We start from the raw sequence: 18,760 nt of genomic DNA, 5'->3' as shown, positions 1-18,760 counted from the left end.
GTCTGCCTGTAGTGTTGCCCCCAGCCTTGTAGGCTGGCTGTGTTTGGCTGTACTTTGTGGTGTTAAGTGCGTCACTGGATCTCAAAGAGGGTTACACCGCCCCTTCACCCGCCAGAGATTTTCTAGATGTGCTCTTATATACTTTTACACACACACACACACACAATGCAAAATAAAGACTCAAGCGCGCGGTCATCTCTCCCTGTGCAGGCTGTGTTTACATGTACACACAAAAGCAGGTTATTGGGAGAAACCAGGTTAGGGCAAGAAATCAGAGAACAAGTTACCACGGACTGCAGTAGCTCCGGTACACTGAAATCTAGTTTATGCACAGCAGGTCAAATGTCTTCTGGCTATGTATTTGACATATTTTAACCTTTTTTTTTTTTTTTTTTTAAAGATTGGAAATGGAAAGGTGGAAATATTCAAATAAATATCATATTTTTACTGTGAAACTTAATTAATTGGTATTTAGTGTTAGTTTCGTTCTTAGTCAGGCTATAGATTTTCATTATCTGGGTCAAAAGGCTGCGGAGTGTATGACCTTTCTTTTCATCACTCTCCACTATCGTTGCATTGATACTACGCCTATCTGAACTCTTTATCAGCCAAATGTGCTCTTTTAAAAACCCCGTGGAGAAATTTGGTTAAACAGATGTGTCTGCTCGAGTCGCCAACTTTCTCAAGCAGGTATCCACTCGGGCTGCATTAACCGGGTTTCTGTTAATCCTTTAACCCGATTCAAGAAACAGAGTTTCTTGTTTGGATGATGTTCAAAAAAATTAAGTTACAGGTCACACACCGGGGTAAACACTTAGTGACTTTGTTTAGCTTAAAAGGCACCAGAGTCATACTGTTGTCAGGGCTTTCAGAGCTTGTCTTCAGTGAAGGCTGTTGTTGTTTTGTTTTGTTTCTTAAATTGAATATTAAAATGCTGATCCATTACTCACTATTGTTGCTATTAAAGGCAGCTTGTCTTTATCTTTCAGGTTTGTAATAAGATAATCTTCCTGATAAGTTTTGTTGGCAATCGAGGAACCTTCACACGAGGCTACAAAGCCATGGTGATGGACTTTGAGTTCCTCTACCACCTCATCTACCTCATCATCTGCTGTTTGGGGGTGTTTGGCCATGTTTTTTTCTACAGTCTTTTGGTAAGACAATCACACAAATGAATTCACTTTTTAAATAAACATCCGTCCTGAGAAGAGATTAATACAGTCTGATTGAAACTTAACTATGACTAAAAGGGAGTTAATCACTATAGCAACCCACAAACCCCACCTATTTTTGTTTTTCTCATTAAACTGCAGCCGTGATGCCTTCAGGGCCATATCCTCCTAGAAATTTCCTTTTTTGGTGTTTTAACAATGTTGTCATTGGACTGTTGACTGCTATTCCCCAGTGCCTCAGGTCTGCTTTTTAGCGCATCGGTCTGAGTATCCAAGTGTTTCTCGATGTTCTCCTTTCACGTGGGTCCAAGCAGCTCAAAAAATAGCACAATCTTACACGAACATCTAATATTTTGCGGCAGACAGAAAATGCCAAATCATGCAAGGAAGCCAAGAAACCTCATGGTGTATTCTGATTTAGTCGTTTGTTCTTCTGTAATGTGTGCTTTGTTTCCGTAGCTGTTTGACCTGGTATACAGAGAGGAGACCTTGCTGAATGTGATCAAGAGTGTGACTCGTAATGGACGCTCCATCGTGCTGACCGCTGTGCTCGCCCTCATTTTGGTCTACTTGTTCTCCATCGTGGGTTACATATTTTTCAAGGATGACTTCATCCTGGAGGTGGACCATATCCCCAACACAACTATGAGTGAGGAGAGACTGCAATTATTTATCAGTTTTCCAAGTAGACTAATTATAGATTGTTAGCTCCACATTAAAAAAGGACTAGAAAACATTGCCTCCCTTCTTTTCTAGAAAGTGGAGGTAGTTTGGCCGGCGAGTTCCTGTCTGCAACAGTGTGTCATGGAGGTACTGATGAAAACTGCACTACAGATGCCCTCCAGGAAGGTAACCCTATCAGGCAACATCAGAGTCTTCCATTAATCTATAAATAGTGTTTAGATGTTGGAAGAAGGACTGACACCCTCCTCTGAGATGGTTTAAAGACATTAGTTGTATGCATGTGTGTTTAACTTAAGGTTGAGATATATTTTACATTCCTCTTCCCCTGACTACCCTGAGATAGGAGAATATCTTGAGGAAGATGGCAAATTACTGGAAGTCATGTCTAGTCTAGGTTTGATCTGTTGTTGGATATAATTGTGAAACAACAATAAGCGGAAAGGAAAACTGTTGCACTGTTTCCCTTTTTTATCCGCACTTCAATCCATGTGACTCGATTGTCTTTCATGTGCCTGCCATTTGACCTAAGCAACTCACATGCGACCTTATCAACCTTCATGTGACACAGATTAATGACAGTCACAAAAAAGGAATAAAATTTCTGGGGAACTTCCCGCCAGCTTTGTTGCCATCAATGCTACCCGTTTGAAAAACTGTTTATGTCTGGAGCTGGAACCAGAATGATGGTTGAAAATATTTTCAGTGATGTGACTCATAAACTGGACCGTTCTCCATGTTTACATTTGCTCCACAGAGAAACTATAAACTCTCCTGGGGTTCACCATCTGAGTTTCCTTCCCTCTGCCATCATCACTGACATAGCAATAAAAATACTTTGGCCCAAAACAGCAAAGAGATCACGTGTTCTACTCTGTTTTTGATTTGACTTTGGAAGAAGTCCTTAAATTCAGCATCTATCTTACATTCCAGCCAAACAAACACTTTTGCTTTGACTTAGAGGCTTCACAGCATGAACCAAAACATACCAGCATGGCTGCATCAAAGTCAAGGATATTTTATAATAGAATGGCAGTTGACGTCTTATATTTAATGAATGACTACATGGATAATTCCACTTCCTACTATAGAGAATTATTCTACATGTATTATTTATCATAAACCAATTCATAAATGCTGAATATGAACATTGCAACCACTATGTCACAGCATCTCAGTTATACAGCATCGAAAAGTTTCTAATGCAGTCAATGCATCTTGAGTATGATGTCACACGATTTGATATGAAGTCCATTAACTCTATATGATAGCTGAATAAATGTGGAACAAACTCAACACCTATACTGGTAGATAATAAATATTCATAGGGTATAGGGTGCATTTTTCAAAATCAAAGATTGCTAAATGTATTATAAGACTGTGGGAGCAGCCATCGATCAGCTAACTGCATTGCGTCTGCGCCTCACAGCCACTCAGTGCATGTGGTTGAGATATATATACATATATACACATACATATATACAAATATATATATAACAGCAAAAAAAGGGGGCGATTAAAACCTAACAAATTTGGGTCAGGATTTTTTTTTTTTTGTGTAACGACTCGAAAATAAATATGCATTTGCAGTTTATGACTTTATTATATTTGAGCAGGCAGAGAGTTATTTTAAAACTATGTCAGGCTGCTGTTATTTCCAGAGGTCAGTGTTTCATCATGTTATTATCTGTTACAATCACTTCGAGTCACACCTTGTTGTTTTGATGCTAGATAAACAGATGATTGCGGGTTCTATATGTGCTGATTTCCTGGTTGGATCAGTCCGGTCAAGCATTATAGCATAAAGACTTGTTATAGGCTTTCTCTAGTGCTGCAGTGATGCGAATATGCAACAATGATTTGTTTAATAGTCTCTCATTTAATTATTGTAATTATTAAACATGCTGTCTTTTCTGTTTCCTCAGATTTAGGGGATGACATTGAGGAGGACAACATGGAACGGACGTGCGACTCTTTACTTATGTGCATTGTTACTGTGCTGAGTCACGGGTTGAGGAGTGGAGGGGGAGTGGGGGATGTTCTTCGCAAGCCTTCCAAAGAGGTACGTGCAACTGCGATTAGGCCTCAGGCGCTATGTTGCATGTGTGTGCATGTGTATATGTCTGTGTTTTTGGCTGAGAAGGTGTAGCACCCGCAGCTGCGCCATGGATCATGTGAGCTCGCTATGAGCCACTAAACTTGTTTTTGTTTCAAAAGTATGGAGGTTTCGCAATGTTTCCTTACAGCTGCGCTGCCTCCGCCTTGTGTGAGAATTACGCCTCAAAATAGAATTCCACTGAATGAAGGCTTAACCACTTATGATGTCAAAAGAGGATGTGAATGTCTCAATCACGCATTCGCAACTCGACTCTGAGACCCTTACTAGTTGTTAAAGCAAATTACAGCAGTCGTAGGACACGGGTGGCATGGTGGCTCCAACTTTATTTGGTTTGTCACAAACAAGTGGGGGTAGTATGCATTGTGTGGGTGGCAACTGCAGGGTGGTCGAAAGAATCCAGAGACAGGCTCATCCCATGACTTTCTAGAGCAATGAGTAAATAAGCAAAACGAGTCGGTGAATCTAACCGGTGTATCCGAGACGGGCTGCACCGCGTTGACCGGCTTTCCTGTCCTCTCTGTTACTGTAGCATCTGGCAGGTTATACCCACGGCTTTATGTTTCCATGAACAACCGTGAGGACCAAGGTTAACCTCGTTTTATACTCGTAACATCATCCACAACACCTGCTTACATAAAGGCCTGCCTTTTAGGTCATGCCATTAAATGGGACAGGGGGTCCTCATTGTTTCCCCTCCCTATATTAACCTCACTCAAATTAAAGTTTATAATTATTTTAATGTGGGATCATGACCCTAATGTTCATACAACCCTGTTTTTTGTATCTTACCCAGGAGCCACTGTTTGCAGCAAGAGTGATATATGACCTGCTGTTCTTCTTCATGGTCATCATCATTGTCCTGAACCTTATTTTTGGTGTAATCATTGACACCTTTGCTGACTTGAGGAGTGAAAAACAGAAGAAAGAGGAAATCCTGAAGACCTCGTGTTTTATCTGCGGTAAGACCGCTCAATCTAATGTGTTAAAGGGGATGTGTTGTTTTTTTCCATATACGTTATTACACATATATCCTATATGTATGTATATGTGTTTCAACCAGACCCGTAAATGAGAGGCTATAAAGAGCGAGACCCAGTATAACCTTTGAATTATGCAAAGTTACTTTGGCAGAGTCCAGGAATAAAAATATGAGGAAGCTGCATAACTCTGTAGGAAAATAGTAAAAGACTCTCCCTCCTGACATGTTTTGTGCCCTTTGCAAATTCCACTAGTGAGACATTATAGGCCAGGTGACTGCTCCAAAATAAAATAAAATAAATAACAATAGAGATAAAAGCTGATAATGTATAATTGCAGCTCAAATGCATACATACTTTAATGTTGTGTGTAACCTACCGGGTGTTGGGCACAGCTTTCTGTCTCAAGAAGTCCTGTGATGTTAGTCATGGGAAATAAACCTCTTAACTTTCCAGTGATGGGATGACTTGTCTTAACATAAGGGCAGTGTGCCAGCCCGGTAAGGCTGTGCTCTGTTGCTGGAAGGGCTCTGTGTGGTTTTAAAGACTGCTTGTTATTAGAACTCCTCCACAGTCTATCTAATATTACTTTATTCCCAAATTCTCCTCTTGGAATATTAGATTTGATTTGATTTTGGTGTATTTGTGGTTTGTGGTACGCCCATATTAGTTAGTCTATTAGTTTGTTGCTTTCCCCCTCGTCTCTCCCGCCCTCCCTCCCCCTTCTCACTCTGCTGCCGTTCCAAAGAAGGCTGAGTCATGAGGGCTTCCTGCCACTGCTCTGCTCGCCTCCATAATTCATGTCTGTCTCACACGCACAGACATTTTCTCCCACTCGCTCGCTCACTAACTCGCACACACTTAATTTCCTTACCATATGTCTCGTGAGGCTTCGCCGATTGCCCGAACTTTGTCCCTCCGTGTGCCATCAGCCGCATGTCCTTATATGTACATTATATGTAAGTAAGTAGCTAAATAAGAACATGCCGTGCAGCGTGTGCATGTCTCTGCTCATTACTGAGTGTAAGCCCAGAAGTACATGCTGTATGTGAGCATGTGTGTGCATGCGTATGTTGGGTCAGGCAGTCAGGACAAGTGGTAAGCATATGGAATGAGAACAGTATTATGTCACCCAGCCAGCCATCAGCTCTGACTCATTCATGTTAAATAAGGCCAGGCCACAGGGGGAGCTGCTGTCTCTATGGTTTCCAGAAGGACCACGAGAGAACAGGAGATGCAGAGATTAGGGGCTCCGCAGGAGGATGTTAAGTGGCTCAACATCCTCTAGCTTGGTTTTATAAGCCATTGATCTTTCGCTCAGTCTCGTATTAGTCTTCAGGTCTTTGGGGGCTGTTGCCAATGATTGATTTACGTCATGAACTTCCTGCACAGGGATTTTTACCTGTAGCTTAATTTATTGTTGTGCAACAAATCAGGCTCACTGGCACGATAAAATGACCTCCACCATCTTATTGGTCTGGTTTTCATGCTGCCGGTGTCCTTGAGTGAGCCTCTGCTTGCTTCTTTTTTTTTTTATCAAACTGTAGAAGGTTTTTATCCTTGGGCCTTTTTTGTTCCGCATTTGTACATCAGTAACACTATTGTGCAGCCCCCTTTATTGAGTAGAAAGATTAGGGTTTATGGGCTTTTAGTGAGGACTAATTGGTTTCATTATGTGGATAATTATTCTTAATGGGTAAAGTAAACCATGCATCACTTTTGTAATGACAGGCTAGCAAATAATATAGACTGAAATTTGAATTGCCATATTCGGGAAAGTAAGATTTTTTTCAGTCCATGTGACAAGTTAATCAATAAATGTGAAACTCGACTGTCTACTTTACAGAAGTGGTTTCAGTTATAAATCCAAAAATACCATCTTGAGAAAATTAACTTTAAGAACAATTCATCCATTTTCCAACCCGCTTATACAACCAGGGTCACAGGGGGAGCTGGAGCCTGTCCCTGCCCACATTAGCTAACAGGATGGGTGCAACCTGCTGGCTGTCAGTGTCACACTGGGTAACGTTTAAAAAACTTTTAAGTTCATATATATATATGAGTTTTAGTTTTCAGATAGATGGTCTCACATTTGACTCTAGAATACTTTAGTATACAACTGAGTTTGTGGTCAAATCATTGTCTTTAAGTGTCCAGGTCCTGTGCCGCTGTGCATTAGGGGCAAATATCTCCACTATGGCCTCGTCTGTCCAAAGGAGTTTCAAGGGTCCTGTGGTTTGTTCAGACGCAATTTAGCAAAAATGTTCCTTTTAGAGAGAAAAAGCTTTTTCCTGTCAGTGCTTCCAAACAAGCCAAACCTCTTCTGTCTTTCTCTAACCTTGCTCTCATGAACTTTAACATGTAACATGCTAACCGATGCCTGTAGAGTCAGAATTTCTCTGAGAAATGCACAGCCTGACCTTGGGGTGAATTTGCTGGGGCTTCCACACAGCTAAATGCTCCAGGCTAACAAACTGACAAAACTTCTTATTTTTTCTTTAGGACTTCTTAATTTCTGTATGAATGTTGCTTTATTCCTGGAAACAACAATTCCTGGAAGCAATTTGTTACCAATGTTATCTTATCTTTTGACAGTTTTTAATCAATTTTAATTGTATACTTTGCATGTTGTTTGTCTTGGTTCTGAGCAAATTTTTTAGACATTTTAGATCACTTAGTGCTCTCTGATCAGTGTCAAATGACAGTTACATGACAATAATAATAATAAGATACCTTTATTAATCCCACGAGTGGGAAATTTCATGTCTGACAAGACAGACGGCCCATGTCCTCAAGAGCCATTTTAAGCCAATAGAAGAACAAAGAGTCTTGCAGCAGATGGTTTGGCACCCATAGAGTCCTGACCTCAACACACTGAGCCAGTCTGGGGTTACAGAAGACACTGCGAAAGAGTGAATACAGAGAAAAATTGTTGTTCTTCAGGACCCAATGCAAGGAGACCCCTGTAACACCAAAGTTTGATTAGATTTAACATTCACTGACATTCAACATTCACATCATTTTAGCAAATATTTATGAATTTAACTTGTTAAAATAATGTGCATTGCATTACTTACAAAACATCAAGAAACATTGATGCTTTATTTTTCCAAAACACACTGTGACCTCTATTCGTGCTATTTTCCTCATGGCAGGTCTGGAGCGTGACAAGTTTGACAACAAGACGGTGACCTTTGAGGAGCACATTAAAGAGGAGCACAACATGTGGCACTATCTGTTCTTTATCGTCCTGGTAAAAGTTAAAGATTCCACTGAATACACCGGCCCGGAAAGCTACGTGGCTGAGATGATCAAGGTAAACGCAAAGCATGCACACACCCTTAAAACAAAGAGCTAACTGATCTGGTTGTTTTGCAAGCCTATATGTTAAAAACTGATCGACTTCACTGTGAGACCGCACTGTTTTAGAACTAACAGTGTGTAAAATCAGAGGGAATGTCTGTAAAGACTGTGTAATCTGCAGAACTTTCTGCATAAAAATTGCTTAACCTCACAGCTTGATGACGTAAGTATCTTTGACATCATTCCCAAGCCATTTACTAGAAATCAGAGTGCTCCTTGCAATACTCAGTCCTGAATTCAAGAGCGCTTTGGGCAGCATTTCCCTTTGTGTCACATTTTTATGGTAAGCAGTGCTCATCAGTTTATCCTACTGAGTCACACATAAACACGTACCAGCTTGTCACACACACACACCACACACCCTAGTAGATTGTGTTCCGCTTTTTTAATCTAAACTGACAGACATACCTGTCATGTCCATTTAAAGACACAAACAGACCAATGGGAAGTATGTGCACCAGAAAGGCAGATTAGCCAAAACTCTTAAAGCTTAAAAAGGAATCAGTCACGTGCACACTGTGATTTTCATCGCAGTAGTAGAAAGTTTTCCCAATTTTTCCATTGGTAACAATATTTTGAATTTGCCTTTTCATTAACTGTTAATAAAAGTAGTTCAACGCTCGGCTGATGTTCTCTGTCAATGCCAGGAGCACAACCTGGACTGGTTCCCTCGGATGCGTGCCATGTCACTGGTGAGCAGTGATTCGGAGGGGGAGCAGAATGAAATCAGGAACCTGCAAGAGAAGCTGGAGTCAACCATGAAGCTGGTGACAAACCTGTCTGCACAGCTGACTGAGCTCAAAGAACAGGTATATCATGTGACAGTCAACTAACTCCCTCATTTTGTAATACACCATCGAGTTTTTCTGTTTGCGTTTTTTTTTTTTTTTTTTTGATTCAAAGCTTTCTGCAACCAATATTAAACTCCAGTTTTTACACTTTGTATTGTTTACATCTTCATTTCTGACTTGCCTTTGTTTGCACACTATTGAGAAATCAGGGGGAAAATGTTATTTCTCATATGCTTGCGTGCTTACAGTCATGTGAAAACAGAAAGCTTTCACAGGACTCTAAGCAGTCCTGTGAAAATCCAAATAAACCCTGTGATTCAATAGCATGTAGAACCACCTATAACAACAATATCCTGAAATAATAGTTTTCTTTAAGACTGTGTCAGTGTCTCACATTGTTCTTTAAGTATTTTGGCCCACCCTTTTTTTAAAATAGAGTTTATTGAGTTTTGTGGGCATTCGGCCACTGCAACACCTTGATTCTTTTCTTTTTCAGCCATTCTGTTGTAGATTTGCTCAGCCAACCTTTAGAATGCTTTGATAGGAGTCACGAAGTTCCCTAATGAAAAAATTTGCACAGCTAACTGTCAAAAACTCCAAAGTCTATAAAGACATGAGAATTAACATCAGGGATTCTATACTGAGATGATGCCTTTAAACTGTCTTGTTTTTTCCCCCTATGCAGATGACAGAACAGAGGAAGCAGAAACAACGAATTGGACTTCTTGGTCACCCTCCTCACATGAACATCAATCCCCAGCAGCCTGCCTGAGGGGCCTTGGGGCCATTTTCACCAGTGCCTGAGCACCCGTAACAGTGTACAACATGTTAGCCAGGAGAATGCCAAAACATGTCCATCTCCAGTATCTATTTAGGTCAATGTATGGCTGTATTTTCCAAAACACTCCCTTAGACGTGAGTAAAAGTTATCTTGGTATGTAGTATAGATGTGTCAGTGTGGGTGGAGTGTGCACGACGTGCCTCAGGACCTGAGAAGCCAGTCCTGTAAGTTTCTGTCTTCAGCTTTACTACCCTGAATGCCTTCTGCATCGGACCTGTCAGACAGCATGCCAAAGTTTAGCCATTGTTCCTGAGGGAATATTCCTCTCAAGTGTCCTTGTAATGAGGATTTCATCCTCTGTGTTGCACCAGCAAACTCAGGTCACATGTGGATTTGAAGTTTTGTTTGACCCCTACAACATGATATTTAATATTTTGCTTTCATCAGATGGCAATAAGAATGCTATTTAATATGCAATGACTAATTAAGAACTAACTAGTTTTGAGAATTTTGTTTGCTTTTTTTTTTAATTTAAAGTGATTTATCATGTATTTAAAATATAAGACAAAGCTGTAAACAACACTGAAGAGGTCACCAAGCTTTTCCAAAGCATATAAAGATGTTATTAAATCTGTAATCGTTTGTTTCTTTGTTTTTTAAGTCGAGAGAAAGCATTTGATACTACTTTCAGAATTCTTTGTAATCTCAAACTAAGGGCCTCCTTGTTCCAGGGCAGTTTATATAAGAAAAACAATCGTTGGGAATACGTGGTAACTTTTTTTTGAAGATAAAAAATAATTCTGACCCGTTACAACTTTGGAGAGATATTTTTTGTATAATGAACATTATGGACTTCCTAGAGAGCTGAAGCGATTGTTTCACCCTGACACTGGGTCCATGATGTATTTAACAATGTGATTTATGTGGGATCTCATTAAAACCACAGATCCAAACATAAAAGATTTTTGGGAACAACATTATCTTCATTATCCTTGATGTCTGCACTGACTTACTTAACCTTCGTTTAACCTGTTTAGATTGAAGCACTGATATTTTCTGTAGCACAGAAGCAATCGTTGCTATTTGTTTGGTCACTTTGTAAAGAATACAAAGACTGTGTTCATGTTAATGTGAAGAAAGAAAAAACTACTAGATTGAATTTGGAGTGCTGTTAAACCAAACTCAACTTTTATACTTACTGATGGATTCTGTCTGAACTGTACATTGCATTCTTGGAGTCTATTTAAATAAATAAGTGTGTCAAATATGGTTGCTGAAACCAATGTCTGCATCTACAAATGTGACACAAAAGGAAGTGAAGATCTGGTAATTCCCTAAGTCACAGCCATGCACTTTGATACTGCAGTGAGCATGAAAAAAATGCAGCATGCAGAAGTCATAATCGGGAATTGCCGGCAGATTATCTCTTATCCGAAATCCTCTAAAAATGAGGAAGTGCACTTCTTCGATTATCATACAGCATGGGGAAATGTCTGCGCGTACATGGGTTGCACATTTGTAAGCTTCATTTGATCTTTTTGTATTTCATCCTTCCGCAGGCAGAATATTTGTAGAGTTTAACATTTGTGTAGCTTCCTGTATTTGCATTGAACATTGAAACTGAACAGTACTGCCCAAAAGCATTGCGCCACCCTTAATTTCTTTATATTTTGTTAGGAAAATGAGAATGGTTACAGCTATTTATAGCAGCAAACGCACACAGAAATGCAGTTTCTGAGGCAAAAACATAGTTTGTACAATCCTAACAAGTTTGCAAGTCAATATCTGGTATGAACACCTTTATTTTCAACTCTCTTAGGCAAGCCTTAGTGGAATTTATTGAAGTAATCTTCAGGAATAGTTCTCCAGGCTTCTTGAAGGACATTCAAAGCTCTTCTTTGGATGTTGGCTGAAACTCTGATGGTGCTTTTTTGTTGTTGTTGTTTTAGGCCTAGCACTTCTTCTTTTGCCCTTCACTTGTCCAGTTTCTTCAAATGTCTGTGTAATAGCTCTTGGGGATCATCCTGTTGGTGCTTTACAAACTGTTATCTGTGGCATTTTTTATCAATTCAACTTTAAACTTGAAGAAATTGCAACAAATTAACTGTTTGGTTTTTTGTTTTTTTTTTGGATGCACTGCTCATAACACTGTGCATAAAAATACAATTTAAAATCCGTTTCTTTCTATGCTGTTTGTTGTGTGAAGATGCAACACTGGTTCATGTCTCGCGTTAGTGCCTTTACGCATGAATGATCAATAGGTCAGTCTTAAGTGTCCTACAAATGTCTCTTAAAATGGTCAGGTATAAGGAGTGGACTGAAAAGGAGTGGAAAAGCAGCCAATGTCCAAATCAAAAAAATTCCAAAGACCTCCAGAAAGCCTGGAAAACTATTGCTCATGACCACTTTTAATAAATTACAAGAAAGACAGGCTATTGGATTAAAATAAGACGAAATGAGGGGTGAGAGTCAAGACCTTTGCACAGTGATAAGTAAGGTTTCTAAATATATGCTTCAGATTAAGAGAGTGTTCGTCTCTATTTGTCGTCTATATGTTGTCGCCTAAAAGGCTGTTGAAATAGCCTTTGACATTCTCTCAGTGGTTTCACAGTATCACATAAAAAACAATATTTTTGTTACCAAAGCTCAAACATTTTGTAAGAAAAAGAAAAGGCTTCATTACATAAAAAAACAAGCAGGATGTACTTGTGTTACGTGTCCCCAGACTGCCTTCAGGGTGCTTTCCATCGTTATGGTTATTTATAAAAGATTGGGATGTGACCGGGATTATGGTTGTTTTCCAATTACTGAGCCCCACTTTATTCACCAAACTCTAGGAACAGTTTCTAGGAACAGTTGATAAAATCACAGGACGAGAGATTCTGGAGGGTTTTAGTGGAAATACAGACTGTTACCAGTTACTGTGAAGGATCCTGATTATCTGAAACAATGAAACGTCTGTTTACTCCGGATTCTTTTAAAATTAGTGTCATTTAAGTGAAACTTTCAGAGCTAATGCCTTCTGATGTTATGAATGCATGTTTGATATCTGCAACTTTCTTTTTCTTTTGCTAGATAAGACAGATCGAAAAGATTGCTTTTAGCAGCAAAGCAGGGAGACAAAATGAGCTCTTAAACACAGTAATCATTTTTAGTTTTGTTTTGTTTTTTTGTCAGAAGGAGTATAACAACTGATGAAAATGCAAGAAGCTTCATAATGTAAAAAACCCCACAAAAACGTGCACGACTTCATCTGATTCTCCATAGATTTGACTAAATGTGCTGCTGCTGTGTTAAAAAGGTGTGAAAACTGGGAAAACCCTAAACCTCTTTCACGGTGGTTTCATAATGTGCCTTGAATTTAAGGTGTCTTTAACTACGAGATGAACAATTTATGATTTTCACGTCTTGTATGTTGCTGAGTGACCCCTAAATGCCACTGCTGTCGTTCCTGTTTTCGTCTGACATGTGACACCTACTGAATGTTGGTGTGTTCTCATATTTCCGTTCATTAAGCTGCAGCTGACCCCTATTATTCCTATTAAATGTGGAAATACCCTTGTGTATTAAGTTTGTTAGGATCATCATCAAACCTCATTTTATGAGCTATTCTTGCGTGAGAGGAAAAAAGGACCTTACTGCTTATTTCAACATTACATGAGAGTTCTAGGGGATATTTTTAGTGAATGCAAAAATATGAGCAAAATCCTGCAATGTAAACGTCGTCACACCAGTCCTTGTATACCATTTCGTTTTTCTGCGAGAAATGCAATCAATGAAGAAGCACGTTTTAAAAGTGTGCCTGCAGCCTGCAGCGGACAGGTGCAGCCGCCGTGTGCCTGGATGAGCTGGATGTGCCCCGCGCGCGCTCAGCAGGATCCTGGGGCCATGAGGAGATCAACGTGACAGACGGCACCGCCTCATGACAGTAAACACGGACTCCACACAGCCGTCCACGCACAGGCGCACGTGGTTCTCCCACCGTGACCGAGCCGTTCTGCAAACAGACCAATAGACGAGACAATTTCATCTTTCCTCTTCTACAGATTCAATAAGTTGTTTGTCTCCATGAGATTAATGATTAATAAAGTGAACTTTTGTCCTTTAGTGCAGAGCTCGTGACGTTTGAAAAGCCCCTTAAATTGTTTTTATTGCCCTTGAAGAAATATTCCGATATTTTTTGCTATTTTGCAGTCGTACGTGAGATTTATATATTTTTATATACTTATTTATATACATATATATATTTAATGGTATACCTTGTGTTGTGTGTGTGTGTGGGGGGCGGGGGCGGGGGGGGGGGAGTTGTGTGTGTGTGTTTCTTGTCTTGTTTTTATGGACATGTAGTCTGCCAATAAAGATTGAATTGAATTGAATTGTGTGCCTTTAACTGCTCGATATACTCTTTTAATTTTATTGTGTTCCTTTAAAAAAAAAAAAAACAAACAAGAAAAAACCGTAGTAGGTACCACACCTACTCGCCTCGCGAGGTTCGGGTTTGTTGAACTCCTGCGATGGTTCACTGCCAGCACGTTCCTCGGCGCACAGCCTTGTTTCCATACACTTCAGCATGGTGGTACACGGGATCGGTCATGCCCCGCCCTGCGCTCTGACGTCATTCGCCGTCCGCCCACTGAGGCGCCTCATCTGTAGGGAGTGGGCCGTCCTTTCGCCGAGGATACAGCGCCGTTTAACACGTGAGCCTCATGTGACAGAGGTAGATCAGTCTGAGCGGAGAGTCAGAGGGTTTATTTAACTCGTCGTTCTGTCCTCCCCCACTTTCCCAGCGCGCCACCAAGGCTTGACTTCCTCACCGCTGCGGGACCACGGCGTGGAGATCGCAGGAACTAACTTTACAGCGTTTTGTTTTAAAAAAAATGACAGATTATTAAACAGTTTTAACCTTTTTCGACGCATTCTGCGCATTTTTCGTTGCATTTTATCATTTCCTTTTTTATTTACAAATTGCTTTGCAAGTGCTGATAGAGCGCGTAAATAAATGCGTATTTATTTCTGAGTGCTTTTGGAAGAGTACCTCGGTTTTGACAGCAAAATTGGAATACAAAGAATGGAGCGAATTCCAAGCGCGCAACCACCCCCTCTGTCCAAACATCAGGCTGAACTGTCAGACGTGCAGGGGTAAGTTATACTTTGGAGATGTAGCTTTCCCAGACTGCGTCGCCCCCTTTTTAACCTCCAACTAAAATGCACCTAATGTATAATTTTGTGCACTTTACCATCAAAATGACCTGATTCCTTACTCGTGCGCTCTTTTTGTGTTTCTTTAGGATGGATTTCCCAATGTATGTCTATAAACCCAGGCGGGGAATGAAGCGAGGAGAAGAGAGCAAGGTCCGTTCTACGTGTGTGTGTGTGTGTGTGTGTGTTCGTGTTTGTGGTTGTTTATTGCCAATTGGTAAAGTTAAGTAATAACCATAGAGCTCAAACATCCAGGAATTAGATTAGGAGTTGGTCTATAGTCCCATAAATGGTTGACCTAGTTTCTACTATGACATAACTCCTGGATTCCTCCCTATCGGTGTATCTGCCTCTGGTCATGGAGAACTATGTGCTCTCGTTTCACTTAAATTTACGCAACATTTCTGTTTATTCTCTTAGGAAACCTACAAGCTGCCTCACAGACTTATTGAGAAGAAAAGACGTGACCGGATAAACGAATGCATCGCCCAGTTAAAAGATCTATTACCCGAGCACCTGAAACTAACTGTAAGTTCATAGTGTAGGTGGGAGGGTTAATGGGATTGGCTGTATTGAGCGGCACGCACCATCTAGTGGCTGTTTAGTGCTATCACATCTTTGTTGAGTGCGTCAGCAGCTCATGCCGATGACGGCTCACGTTAAAGAGAATGTGCTGCTGTTAGATTTTTGTTGTTTCGAGTGTATATTTTAAAAAGTTACATTCAGTGTTGATTTCCTTAATGCAAATGAAATTTCAATAAATTGGTGTAAATTATTTCAGAGTAATCACATGTGGTGATGTGTACATGTGTAGTAGAGCTTGGTTTCTGCTTGTTATATAAGAGGATATGCTGACTGTGTGCGTGTCTCTCCATTAGACTCTGGGCCATCTGGAGAAGGCTGTGGTTTTAGAGCTTACGCTCAAGCACGTGAAAGCCCTCACCTCTCTTCTTGAGCAGCAGCAGCAGAAGATCCTCGCTCTTCAGAACGGCATGCAAATCGGTGAGCTGCAGATCATTTTTGCACACGCACAAACACATGAGGAGGAACTGGATGGGTTTTCTAGACAGAATGCAAATAATGCAGATGAATGCAGAATTGCACCACTGAAAGTAACTTCACTTACAGCTGTTTACAAAAAGTCACAGTCTATATTAGATTTCTGAGTGTGTTGTTTCCTTATGTGTTTATAGAGCAGCCTGCCATCAGCCAGGAGAAGTCAGAGGAGATGTTCTGCTCTGGCTTCCACATGTGTGCCAAGGAAATTCTCCAGTATCTCGCTAATCACAAGACTGACGGAGACTTCACCCCATCCCACGTCATCAGCCACATTCACAAGTTAGCTGTAGAGGTGCTGCACAGTCCAGCCCGACCCCGCACCCCTCTTAGCCCTCAACCCGAGGAAATCCCTGCCTACCAACCTCATAAAGAAATGTCTCCCAGCTTAGCCCCTAAGCCCAGCGAGGGCTACGGGAGGAACTGTGTGCCCGTCATCCAGCGGGTGTACGCTTCACCAAGCAGCGAGCAGAGCGGCAGTGATACAGACACAGACAGTGGCTACGGAGGAGAGCTGGAGAAAAACGAATCTGGGGCGCCGCAGGGACATCCAGATTATTACGTTCACGGGAGCCAGCAGAAGCGACTGCTGGCTGACAGGCAGAACTCCAGCATCAAGCAGGAGGATGACGAGCCACGCCACAAACGAGCCCGTGTGGAGTCGTCTGAGGATGAGCTGCTCTCAGGCGGAGAATCATCAACTTCTTCATCCTCTAGCGGATATGGAAGTTTCATGAGTGCATCCCCTAACCATCCACCCCCTCCTCCACATCCCCTCTGCATGCCTTTCTACCTCATTCCACCTTCTGCTGCAGCTTACCTACCAATGCTTGAGAAGTGCTGGTACCCTGGGGCCATGCCAATGCTCTACCCTGGCATGAGCAGCTCATCACCTACCATACCCAGTGAAAGGCCCGGCCCACCTCAGCTTGTGCTGTCTCCCCGGGGAGGTTCTCCAGCCCCAGCCATATCTCAGACTCCCATGGACTCTCCTGCTCTCCTTCAGGCACTCAAGCAAGTACCACCCCTCAACCTGGAAACCAAAGACTGAGAGATAAAGGCGAAAAGACTGCCCTGATATATTGCCCTGTTCTCAAAACACGACTGAGCTGTTCCATAATTCATAATCACTCATCTCCTCTTTTCCTCAGCCTGGAGGGTAAAGCATCAAATAAGAGGACTTGTAGAAATGATCAAGGAGAGAGAGAGAAAGAGGTGAGAGCAGCATCCTTCCACACTGAGAGCAATGCAAAGCTCTGGTTGAATGTCAAATGCTCAGCGGTGTTCAGTGGTATATATGTATCATATAAACTGGATCTGCCCTGTGCACACATAAACACACATATGGTTGAATGTAAAGAAAGAAATGTTTTAGCTGCTGCTGTTAAAGTGTAAACACAGATGAACATTGACGCATCTCACTCGCGATTTTGTAATTTAGAACGTGTTGCACCAAATGTTAGCGATAATTTGCCACCCAAAGTTTGTCGCCTATGTCCTTTGCTCACCATTATGATTACTGAGATGGAAAAAAAAGCCCTTTCAGCCATGACCGGCACCATAAAATACAAGGATTCCCTCAAATGTGTACAGACAGCGAGGGTACACCACATGGTAGATGAAGGAAAAGGCCGCCGCATGGCCACGCTGAATGAGAGAAGTGTCGTTTATGATTTAAACAGACGCCTAAGATGGATTTTTCTGTAATTATTGTTCATAGATTTATTGTACATTTCTATTTTTGATACCTTCTCGCACTCTGTCTGCCCCGAGAGATATACGAGGAGGGCAGAGTGTGGACAATGTACGTCGTGTACTCAGAAACTGTGTACATACTGTAGCACTGTGCTGGACCTGGTCTGCATACTCGACATCTGTTTCTGCTCAAGTCAAACCCGGTGTTTGTGCTTGCTGTTGCCTTTTACTTGTGAAAAGCTGATAAATCTCAGATGTTAATTCTCTGTACTATGTATGAATCTTGGAGACAAAGGAGCAAGGAAGTGAATGTAAACGTTTTAACCAGAAGACTAGTTTTCTATAGAAAGAGGTACTTGAGATTTTATATTTTGGGACCTACATGAAAGATGTTTGATGTAAATATTTTGTCTATAATTGTTGATATACATGATATAAGTGTATTAATAAAGTATTTTTTTTCCCGTGGAAACTTGTTCTGACCGTATATGTACGAAAGAGAGTGAGAATGTGTGTGAAAACAAATAAATACTTTTTAGAGGTTTTACAGCACCACAGCATTCACGTCACAGGGAACACTTATGTAATGGAAGATCTGTGGCATGGCTCTCCTGCTGGTTAACCGTCTGTGGCCTCAAATGCAAAAACACAAGTAAACACACGAGTATAAACAGCTACAGTAAATCATCTGAGGCAACAGTCAGAATACATCTGCATCTTGTCTCTATGGCTGTATGAGACGATAGTAAATACCATTATTCCAGATTTGTGACACACCCCTCTGCATTTAGTTTCCCTGCAGAGTGCTTTACCTCCTGGAGACATGCAAAACATGTAGCTGTATAATTTACAAAAAATGCTACCACTACGTCCTGTGTTGTGCAATCACATTTTTCATCTATGCGATAGCACCTCCAATTATAGGT

General features: G+C 41.0%; 2 protein-coding genes across 7 annotated transcripts in view; both read left to right on the top strand.

Annotated features, from left to right (window-relative positions):
* Positions 1 to 11,149, top strand: part of LOC113022580 (inositol 1,4,5-trisphosphate receptor type 1) — a 73,023-nt gene extending 61,874 nt beyond the window's left edge. For all 6 annotated transcript variants that reach the window (XM_026168120.1, XM_026168119.1, XM_026168118.1 and 3 more), the window contains 8 exons: positions 990 to 1,154; positions 1,632 to 1,821; positions 1,929 to 2,021; positions 3,779 to 3,915; positions 4,766 to 4,931; positions 8,105 to 8,265; positions 8,960 to 9,121; positions 9,789 to 11,149. In XM_026168120.1, the coding sequence (XP_026023905.1) occupies positions 990 to 1,154; positions 1,632 to 1,821; positions 1,929 to 2,021; positions 3,779 to 3,915; positions 4,766 to 4,931; positions 8,105 to 8,265; positions 8,960 to 9,121; positions 9,789 to 9,875 (1,161 nt within the window). In that variant the 3' untranslated portion in view covers positions 9,876 to 11,149. The remainder of the gene's footprint in view (positions 1 to 989; positions 1,155 to 1,631; positions 1,822 to 1,928; positions 2,022 to 3,778; positions 3,916 to 4,765; positions 4,932 to 8,104; positions 8,266 to 8,959; positions 9,122 to 9,788) is intronic.
* A 3,435-nt stretch (positions 11,150 to 14,584) lies between these two features.
* LOC113022582 (class E basic helix-loop-helix protein 40-like) lies at positions 14,585 to 18,302 on the top strand. The gene is made up of 5 exons (XM_026168125.1): positions 14,585 to 15,023; positions 15,173 to 15,236; positions 15,504 to 15,611; positions 15,962 to 16,085; positions 16,277 to 18,302. Exons 1-5 carry the CDS (start codon positions 14,953 to 14,955, stop codon positions 17,188 to 17,190), a joined length of 1,281 nt encoding a protein of 426 aa, XP_026023910.1. The 5' UTR covers positions 14,585 to 14,952; the 3' UTR covers positions 17,191 to 18,302.
* The last annotated feature ends 458 nt before the right edge of the window (positions 18,303 to 18,760 follow it).

Source organism: Astatotilapia calliptera, chromosome 5, assembly GCF_900246225.1.
Source record: "Astatotilapia calliptera chromosome 5, fAstCal1.2, whole genome shotgun sequence".
NCBI classification, from domain to species: Eukaryota; Metazoa; Chordata; class Actinopteri; order Cichliformes; family Cichlidae; genus Astatotilapia; species Astatotilapia calliptera.
This window is presented reverse-complemented; position numbering and strand designations above follow the sequence as displayed.

Excerpts from the sequence above, each read along its gene's own strand:
- LOC113022582 (XM_026168125.1), top strand. The coding sequence starts at position 14,953 with ATGGAGCGAATTCCAAGCGCGCAACCACCCCCTCTGTCCAAACATCAG. Across the intron at positions 15,024-15,172 it reads GAACTGTCAGACGTGCAGGG|GATGGATTTCCCAATGTATG; the intron begins GTAAGTTATACT and ends GTGTTTCTTTAG. Across the intron at positions 16,086-16,276 it reads TCAGAACGGCATGCAAATCG|AGCAGCCTGCCATCAGCCAG; the intron begins GTGAGCTGCAGA and ends ATGTGTTTATAG.